Consider the following 11,149-nt stretch of genomic DNA (forward strand, 5'->3'; position numbering starts at 1 on the left):
TAAATCACACGGCTAATCCAAAATGGAAATGCGGCTTAAATAAAAGCGCCCTAATGAACTGTCACTGAAATTTTCAACCACGAAGAACCGTTGCCTGATCGCAGCTTTGTTTTTTTCCCTGATTTTGTCATTGACAGAATTTGAATTTTTTTTCATATTTGACGATCAAATTTTTAAACAAAAAGGCTCTAACTTTCAAACCAAAATTTCTCACGACCAATCGGATTTTGTCCTGTTGATTTGTCGCGAGTCTTTTTGTTCGGCTTTCTGCTCATTTGTCAAAAGCACACGTTGTACACTTGTGAGCATGTTTGCTAATTTCGTTAGCTCGTCACTCATAATACGGGAATAACATTTAACGTTTCTCTATTTTTCTTCTCAATTATCGGTGAAAAACCCAAGGTGTCTCTTTTTCTTTTCTTTTTTTTTTTTCTTCTTTTTTCGCAATACTTTTCAATTCGTACCAAAAGTTTGTGATATACCCACAAAACAAGAATTGTGGAAGTAAAAGTTCGAACTATACACCACAAAACTTTCTCCAAGAGAATTGACACTTTCGAACAAAGCTCCATTTTTCAATATACTCACAATACATTTAATACATAAATTTCACTTAATATATTTCCTTAATGTACAACATTCAACTTTAGAATCTTAGGAGAAGTCCATGTAACATTAACCAACAGAAGAAACAACTAAAAGTGGATAATTATTGACCTTTGTTACAAAATCACAGATATCAACAGTAATAGTCAATCTAATAATGACTATTACTACAAAGATAACAAAGACCTACTTATGAATAAATTGTCCATTACTGAGAAGACAAAAAAACATTTTTTTTATTATTACAAAGACAAAGACACCAACCAATTTATTACAGTAAATCGACTATTCCTACAAAAACGACTAAAACCAATAAAAATTTAATTAGATTTTTATTGACTAGTACTACAAAGTTCTAGCTCTGAACGCATTAACTAATACTGAGAGTGAAAAAAATATTTTTTATTACTACATAGAAGCACCACGAACCAATTTATGAGAGTAAATTGATTATTTTTAAGGCGACCAACACCAAATTCCATTATATTTTTATTGATTATTACTACAAAAACTACCAAAAAAGTTAATATATTGACCATTATTTTAAAGATCCAACTGGAGCACATTATCACTTCAAAAATAAGCATACTTTTTAATACAAGAAAATTTGACAATTCTTACAAAGACAAAGGGTTAATAAATTGTCTACTCTATAGTACGAATTGCCTTACAAATATTTAATTAACTTTATTTTGACTGTTCTAAAGCCACAGACAGAAAAAAAATACAACAAAAGTATCAACAAAGTTCCGACTGTTAGTTTATTGGCTATTACTACAGTCATTCATAACAAAGACCTACTTATGAATAAATTGTCTATTACTGAGAAAACAATAGATACCAACCAATTTATTACAGTAAATTGACTATTCCTACAAAAACGACTAACACCAACAAAAATTGAATTAAATTTTTATTGACTATTACTACAAAGTCAAAAAAAAAACTCACCAACAAAGAACCGATTTCAAAATTAATTGACTATTATTTCAAAGATGACTTACTTACTCAACCAAGATCTAAGGCTTTATTGGCTGTAAGTTCAAAGACATTGCATCAACGGTGTAACGATTTGTAAAATGACAATTACAAACACACAACAGGTTGCCATGAACGGCTTACACAATATAAAAAATTATATTTTTTAAAATGATTTCAATGACGGGTAATATGCGTATCTTGAAAATTGATGTGAGTCAATATTTATTTTTCAAAGACAAAACCCCCGTCAGAATTAATAATTTTAATTATTAATAAAATAAGAACACAGGGAGAAATCAATAATTATCCAATAAATTAGAATGCCCTAATTGTTTTTATTTTAATTTATGCAACTTCTCAGTCATTGACAAAATTCTGGAACGAAATAGTATGAAAAATAGTGCTTATTAACCAATTTCTAAATATTGAAGAAAAATTTGTACAGCACATTTGGAATATTCTCATGGGTCTAAATTTAATTTTAAAAAACTGCGTTGAACTCGTAATGACCGATCAATTAAATCATGTGCAAAGATCATGATTTTTCGAAAATATTTATGCTAAGGATTAGCTTCAAGTCACTGGACTCAAAAGGAAACTTTAGGTTTCGAAGAAGAACCTAGGACAAGAAGGACACAACTAAAAAGGAAACAGAAAGAATGATAGCTTGGGGGGCTAAAAAATATCACGAGGGGGGCAAAAAAACATACCTTGGAGAAAAAAGGGACAAGGGACTCCTGCATCATGCCTCCGAAACATGTCCATTCGGGTAAAGATCAAACCAAAAAAAGCTCTGAGAGTTAAATTTAAAAAAAAAGTTTAAAGAGTAATGGGCGGGTACTACAAGCTGGAAGAAATAACTTGGAACAAAATGTAAAGTTGACCTAGGATGTTTTCACAACGATAAAGAAAACATGGTCCATTTAAAACAGTTTGAAACACTTAACGAGCTGGATATATAGAAAAACATATAAAATGGAAGAACTGTTGGAAAAAAAGCAGAGCGACTTTTTTTTAAAAGAATTTTTACTTACTATAAAGACTACAAAAGAAAAAAGGGACTTCTGTCCTCGTTCCGTGTTGGTATTGTTTAAAAAAAAGTTTAAAACACTTAATTAGCAGAATAACGCCACAAAAAAAGTAAGAAAAAGTCGAGAAAAAAGAAAAGAATTTCGACCTACAAACCTTCACCCAGGATAAAGAACACAAAAAATGAAATTTTGTCCACCCAACACAAAACACTTAACGAGATAGAATTTTGAAGAAAAAAATGTGGTGATTAGTGACCGTTAATCGATAATTATTCACAAATCGTGAGATGCGGTCTGGTGTGATGTGGGTTTCAGAAAAAAATTTTCTTTATCGTGCCAACGTTTCGATCTTTATTGAGATCATCTTCAGGGCTCAATAATTATCGAAACGTTGGCACGACAAAGAAAATGTTTTTCTGAAACCTACATCACACCAGACCGCATCTCACGATTTCTGAATAATTATTTGAAAAAAAGTAGGATACAAGTGAAATAAAGGAAAGAACGACCAAGGCACCTCGAACAAAGAACACAAAAATGGGAGGGAGGGTCGACTCAACTTAATGAGAATATTTTTAAAGTTTATAAAACTTAATTAGCACAATAGTCACGAAAATATTTTAAAAAAGAAATAGTCGAGAAAAAGAAAACTTTCGACCTAGAAACTTTCACCTAGCATAAAGAACACAAAACATGAAATTCTACCCACCCAACATGTCTTGAATTAAGGAATTTTCAAAACTAAAAGTTTCAAAACACTTAACACGATAGAATTTATAAAAAAGAAGGATACAATCGAAAAAAGGGGGAAGAATGACCAAGACACCTAGAACAATGTTCGCAAAAATGTAAATGTCGACACAACATATTGAGATTTTTTTTAAAGTTTGGGACAATTAATTAGAACAATGGTCACAAATATATTAAACAAAAAAATAAAATAAAGAAACAAGCGAGAACAAAAAGAATTTCGACTTAGAAACTTTCACCTAGAACAAAGAACACAAAAAATGAAATAGTGCCAACCCAACATGCTTGCATTAAGAAATTTTCAAAATAGAAAGGCTGAAAACACTTAACGAGCTAGAATTTTGAAAAAAAAAAAAGAGGAAACAGTAGAAAAAATGGGAAGAACGACCTAGACACTTACCTAGAACTAAAGACACAAAAATGGAATAGTGATAACCCAACTCCTCAGTTGAAAATTATTTTAATTTATTTTTGAAACAATGAGCATTTATATTAAGAAAAAATATATTAAAGGAAATAATAAAACTTTTTCACATTTGATTGGGGCATTGCCATCCTGACCTGAGATTGCATCATGAAATTTCTAGTGTTCGTAAGCTAGCGTTCTTCTTTCGTATAATAAATTGATTATTTTCATTAATTATTACTTTAGTTAATATGTAAGGGTACTTCTGAGATTTTTTTTGGGTTAGGGATTCAACGGGTATAGGGATGCAAAAAAATGAAAGTTTCTAAGCAAAATTTCTGTTTATTTTATACAGTGGAATTTACACAAAAATATTACCGGCATTTAAGCCTTTCCTAATTTAAATTTTTATACAATTTTTTTTTTTAATATTCTCTGAAAAAAAATTTCTTTTTCTTTCTGGAAAGTTAATCATGGAATGTATTTTTCTGTCTTGCGTCTTAGGAATTTTGATCTTCAGCTGATCTTAATAAACATGTGTATCTTATCAAAATTAAAAATTACGAGGAAACAAATGAATAAAGGCAAAAGGCACAAATGGTATTTACAGAAAAAAATCTTTCTGATGACAGCCAGAGGAAATCCTTGTAAATTTTTCCATCTTTAAATTATTTATTATTGTTCTATCATTATCATCCTTATTATTATTATTTATTATTATGTACAGACGTTTGAAACTTATGTTGATGATGATTATAATAATATTAATAATAATAATAATAATGACTAATAATAATAAAAACGGATCACAATCTAGCGATATAATGTAATAGTATCACCGCGTCAACATTCTCAACTAATAGAAACGTCGCTTTGTTATAAACTAAATTCTTAAATTTAAATTTTTTTGTATTATTTTTTTTTCTTCTATCCATTTTTCTCAATTAACTGACACGCTAGAGAATATATATTTTTTATACACATATATTTTTTTAAAAATTGTATTTATAATTAAAAACTCAATCTTAAACGTAATAAACTATGATCACATTTTTTTAAATTTTTTAAATATCATATATTCTAGTTTACAAAAAAAACTGGACATTCATACCACAAAAAAAAAAAGGAAGAAGAAAAATAAGGAAAATACTCAACCATTCTCACATATACATAGAAAAAAAGAAAAAAAATTGCAGTTCGTTATTTAAAAAATAATATATTATATAAATCATAGAAACGTAGATAGTACAACTAATTTGCTAAAACACAATTTAGTCCTGATAACTCAAGCCATGGGGACTTACATTTTTGTTACATTATTTGGTCCAAATTTTTCTATTGAATTTTTGTTCATTTACAAACGAAAAAAATGTAAATAAATAATTCTCCTCTAAATTTAATACACACAAAAAAATTATATTATAAAGGTAAATCATAAATAAATAAAACAGAATTAATCCTTAAATATTTTCTTGAAAATTAAATCTTTTGTTTATAAATGGAGAAATGTTCGTGTTATTTATATATTTAGAAAAGAGGGAAGCACTTTTTTTCTTAAATTCCACGTGCAGTCTTTTACATTGACAATGAGCAGTTATTTTTTGTACAGTTGGAACGATTAATTTTACAATTTTGGAATGTTAAATGTCTGTTTATTTTTGTTTTAATTATTAATAATTATTAAGTCGTTCGTTCCCGCTGGGCTTAGCTATGGCACTTCATAATAATTATTATGTTAAATAGTTGATGAAAGACATTTTATAGCTTTGGCCAAGCGGGGTTTTTTTTTACAAATTTTCAGTGCGTTTTTTTTTTTTTTTCTAAATCAGAGGATATGTTTTTTCTTTTTTGTTTTTGTTGAGAAGAAAATGAGAAATACAAAAAGCACTTGTGTTGGCCTCTCCTTTAACTCGAGGGGGTTGTTTTTTTTGTTTTTCTGTTCTAAAATTGATAGTATTTAAACAACCTCTTTACCTTCCAACCTTTTGGCGAGATCCGCTATCAGTTCTTTGAATATCAAAGGGTCGATGTTTTTGGCGAGTTGGTAGAGTACGAACCAGTCGCCGATTTGGCATTTGTTTGCGATCGTCTCGATCTGGGACTGCTGGGATAGCCTGGACCTGGCCCTGAGGAGGGTGAGACGGACGGGTGCCCAGACGACGACGGCCAACCTGTAGAGGAGTGACAGGCCCGAGAGGAGGGTGAGGAGTATGAACCAGAACCAGAGGAAGACGTAGATCTTCTCGTTGACGATGTTGAGCGGGAGGACGCAGAGGCCGTCGAACTTCTGCACGTCACCCGACGGACCGTACTTGTGGAACGTGCACTTGGTCACTTTTGGAAAGACCCTGGACATGGGGTCCTCGCGGTCCTCCGGCTCCATTTCGGTGAACCTGACCACGTCGGAGCCGTAGGTCGTGAACTCGCCTTCGAGGAAAAAATCCATGAAGTAGATCTGAGCGAGGACGTTGACGAAGTTGAGCACCTCGCATATGAAGAACCTGATGGCGTAGAAATTCTGCGTGTGTAAGTTTGTCGTGAAGTAATCGACGAGGAGCTTTTTCCTGTCCTTCTTGCACTCCTCGCTCAAAACGGGGCAGTTGAGATCCAGGACGAGCATCTTGATCCTCCCGCCCTCCCACGTCTTCCACAGGTACCTCGGCACGTAGAAGAGCATCGCTTGGAAAAACAGGACGAAGCACACCCACTGGTAGTATTTATGGTATTTGACTTCGTCTTCGCCTTCGACGTGGCTGGCCACCCCCGGCTGGACTATATCCTTGCCCACCTTGCCGACCAGCCTGTTCGGGATCGTGAAAGTCGAGTAGATCCAGCAGTACGTGTCCATAACGGCTAGGGGGATTTCGTCCACTATACAATCGATCGGGTCGCCGATGTACTGCCTCGACGTGACCAGGAGTGAGAACGCAACCAGGATTATGACCGTCGCTTTGTAATGAAGTCGGAATATATTGTTATCGATACATACACTGTCTATCCTCAGTAGCCCCTTGAGGGAGCCGAACACATCAAACATTTTTAACGGTTTAACACAAGGCACATGCGACAAAAGAGAAGGACTACGCTACACTGACGGCAAACTACATCCCACTTCCTGCCAACGGCCTGGTGAATGGAAGCGCATGCGTCGTACCCCCCACCACCATAGACGAAAGAACATAGAAGTGAGAACCTCCTCTGGTGGGGAGCAGCCGCGGCCCTTCTCCCTTCCAAAGCGGCTCAGCCTTTCTACAAATCTCATAACACCACAGCCTCCACCATCAAAGTCGCACTTTTTACATTTTATACAACAATCACTGACTTTTCATAGAAAACAAAACTTTTTTCTACAATACTAAATTCGCAACAACAAAAATTTCTTCCTCGCAAATGTTCGAAATTGAAGAATAAATCTCCATAAAAATTACCCTAGCAACCATAAAAAAATATTGAACAAAACTTTTTTATTTTGATAGAGATAATAAACACTTATCTTTTAAAAATGTATTGAAACATTTCGATTTTGTGGCTAAATTTTATTTTTTAATTTTTTTTTTTTTTTTAGAAACATTAATATTTTATCTGTATCATCATACATTACTTTTTTGTCATACAATATCTTAAATACTTTTCCCATCCCGCCAAATTTCAAAATTAGCCTTTAAACATTAGTTCTTTTCGCAAGTTTTAGCAGTTTAGCTCTGTAAAATGGCGGATCCAGGTTGGTCATCAGCATGGAGAGTAATTTTTTTTTTTTGCACAGGGAACCTAAAAACGTGCAAATTGAGAGAAAATTCTACACATCGTTTTTCGTCCGAACGAGATACTTTCTCCTCCTTCAAAGGGAAAACTGAAAAAAATCGCTCAATTTAAATTTTGAATAGTTTAATTTCACAAACGCACATAATTTTCATAAGTGTGTGGTGATTAGTGACCGTTAATCGATATTTATTTAGAAATCGTGAGATCTCAGACCGCATCTCACGATTTCTAAATAAATTTTCATAATCTACAAATCTCATAACACCACAGCCTCCACCATCAAAGTCGCACTTTTTTCATTTTATGCAACCATCACTGACTTTTCATAGAAAACAAAACTTTTTCTACAATACTAAATTCGCAACAAAAAAAATTTCTTCCTCGCAAACGTAAATAATAAATAAATAAATTTTCATAAGTTTCCAAAACATTTTCCCGTCATAGACTGCAATGAAGATCAGAGGCAGAAATCAGAAAAGCACCAGGACATGTCTAACCAGTAAACAAATCATGTCTGCAATGCAAATTTTTAGCAGAAAACATAAACGAACAAAAAACCCTCACGGCACAGGGATACTAAAAATTTGCTCCTTTAAAAATTATAGAATAATTTGAAAACAATGGGTATATATTATTATTTTATACAAAACGTAACATCATAAACTTATTGCAATAGGATAAAAAAATTAGTCACTTGTTTTTGTTTATTATTAACAGCTGGCGTTAAATTAAACTACATTCCAGCTATTTTTTCCTAGACCACTTAAAATAACGAAAATAAAATAATGGTCTACTAGTTAACTACCTAATTTGAAATTGTATTTAAGCTATTTAATTAATTATTTAGCCGTGTAATTTCATTATTCTGTTTTGGTAATAATGTGAGATTTATGGAAAAAGACGTGTGATGGCGATACCATATTTTTTAATAATATACAAAATTTGAAGGACTTTCACTTTTTACCGTGATTTCTCTGTTAATTTAAAAGAAATCTTGGCATATTTGGTAACAAAAAATTAAGAAACGCCTACGGTTTCATTTTATTATAAAACAGAAATTAATTTGAGCTTTTAAACTTAAGAAATTAGGTTTGAAAGTACCGTATTTGAGAAAAAAATCCTGATTAAAACTGCGATTTTTTCAAATTATGATAACTTTTAAAATACTGCTTGGATTTGAGCCAAACCGGGTTTAAAAGTTACGAGAAGAATCCGGCTTAAAAACGGTACCAAAAATGCCAAAATCCAATAGTGAGGTGCGAAGGTAGGAAGGAGTGAAATTAAATAAACCGAGTTGTGCGGGAGAAAACGCAAAAGTGGCTAAAATTTTGATTGATTTTTTTTTTAAATTTTAATCGCCTATAACTCTGCTACCCCCAGTCCATTTCGCTGAAAAACAACCCCAACGGTCCTTATAGGATTCTTTACCACCCTGCCAAATTTCATTGGTATGCGATGAGAACGTTAGAGAGCGCTAGATTTTTGAAAGAAACCTACCTAAAATTAAATATCAGCATAAAGGTTTCTTTATATCAATTCGAGTTATCGAAGGATCGAACCTGGAGATAAAAAAACCAAAGCGTGACAAGTTAAGAGGAAAATGATTTAAATTTTGGGAAGGTTTATCAGAGGTAACAGATTAAGGTTTATATAATGCTAAGACATATTACATATAACATCTTTACTTGGCTCCAGGGGGGAGGGGGTAAATCCCCTTTTACACCCCCTTGGATCCGCCACTGGCTCAGTATTTTTAGCCTTAAACTTTTTTAACGCAGAAAGATAAAATTAACACTTATCCTTTAAAAATAACTTGAAACATTCGATTTTGTGCTAAATTTCCATTTTTTTGAAAAAAAATTAATATTTTATCTCGATCATACGAGATTTTAATTTTTCCCATTCCGCTAAATTTCAAAATTACGCTTTAACCTTTAGTTCTTTTCACATGTTTAGCTATGTATTTTTGGGGTTAAACTTTTTTTAGCGTATAAAAACATAATTAATACATATATATTAAAAATATCTAATATAGCCAAGAAAAATTCCGATTTTGTGCTAAATTTTTTTTTTTTTTTTTTTTTTTTTTTTTTTTTTTTTTTTTTTTTTTTTTTTTTTTTTTGAGAAAAAGTAATATTTTACCTCGATCATACGATATTTTTATCATACAACACCTTATACATTTTTCCCATTCTGCCAAATTTCAAAATTACTCATTAACCTTTATTCTTTTCACAAGTTTTAGCAGTTTACCTCTGTATTTTTAGTGTTCAGCTGTTTTTTAGCGTATAAAAACATATGACTACATACATATTAAAAATGTCTAATATAACCGAGAAAAATTCCGATTTTGTGATGTATTTCGTTTTTTAAAGACAAAAAACAATGTTTAATCTAAAAAGTGAGGTTTTTTAAAAGAAAATAATCATTTTACCTTGATCGTACAATATGTTCAATCATACAATATCTCATACACTTTTAACATTCTAAATTTCAAAATTAGTCTTTAAACTTCAGTTTTTTTTAAAAGAAGTTTTAGCAGTTTAGCCCTGTATTTTTAGCCTTAATCGGTTTTTAACGAAGAAAGAGATATGTTTAATTGAGAAAGTGGTTTTCTGTAATATATATCCGAAAAATATATAATTATTGGTGATGAATTCAATCCATTAATTTAGCCTTTCGCAACAATTGCGTACTTTCTTTTGAGCTTTTCCTAAAAGAAAAAGGTTTTTTCCTAGCAACTAAGGAAAATTATTGCACAAAACACAATTTTTGAATGTAGAATTAGCCTGAAACATACATGAAACACATTGGATTATGTGCTAAATATCTTCTTTTGTTTTTTAAAGAAAAAATTAACATTTTATCTCGATCATACAATATGTTTTATCATACAATGTCATACACTTTTCCCATTCCGCCAAATTCCAAAATTAGTCTTTAAACTTTAGTTATGTTTAGAATTTTTAGCAGTTTAGCTCTGTATTTTTGGACTTAAGTTTTTTTTTAACGTAGAAAGATAATTAACACATACATATTAAAAATGTCTAATATGGCCAAAAAAAATTCCAATTTTGTTATGAATTTCATTTTTTAAAGACAATAACCATGTTTAATCGGGAAAGTGAGTGTTTTTTAAAGAAACTTAATATTTTATCTCGATCATACAATTTGTTTTATTTTACAATATCTTATATATTGTAAAAGTCCCAGTCCGCCAAATATCAAAATTCGTCTTTAACTTTAGTTCTTTTCACAAGTTTTAACAGTTTAACTTTTTATTTTTAGTCTTAAACATTTTTTAACTTAGAAAGAACTTACGTATTAAAAATCTAATATGTTCAAGAAAAATTCCGATTTTGTGATGAATTTCGTTTTTCAAAGGCAAAAACCATGTTTTATCTAGAAAGTGAAAATTTTAAAAGAAAAAAGATAATTAATACAAACCTATTAAAAATGTCTAATATGAGCTAGAAAAATTTCAGTCAATTTCAGCAAGAATGTTTTTGTTTTTCGTGGTATTTATAATCAGTGGGTGATCCATTTAATCAAACAATTTAGCCAACAAACCACGAACTTTTTTTGAGCTTAGAAAACACTTTCTCGATTAAAC

The 11,149-nt window shown here is 31.3% G+C and overlaps 1 protein-coding gene across 1 annotated transcript; it reads right to left on the reverse strand.

The window, feature by feature from the left end:
* Positions 1-5,462: 5,462 nt before the first annotated feature.
* On the reverse strand, positions 5,463-6,890 carry LOC106669578 (innexin inx2). Its single transcript, XM_014399150.2, has one exon. The coding sequence runs from the start codon at positions 6,809-6,811 to the stop codon at positions 5,732-5,734; it is 1,080 nt and encodes a 359-aa protein (XP_014254636.1). The 5' UTR covers positions 6,812-6,890; the 3' UTR covers positions 5,463-5,731.
* Positions 6,891-11,149: the final 4,259 nt, after the last annotated feature.

This window comes from Cimex lectularius, unplaced genomic scaffold (genome assembly GCF_000648675.2).
Source record: "Cimex lectularius strain Harlan isolate CLEC.00 unplaced genomic scaffold, Clec_2.1 scaffold229, whole genome shotgun sequence".
NCBI classification, from domain to species: Eukaryota; Metazoa; Arthropoda; class Insecta; order Hemiptera; family Cimicidae; genus Cimex; species Cimex lectularius.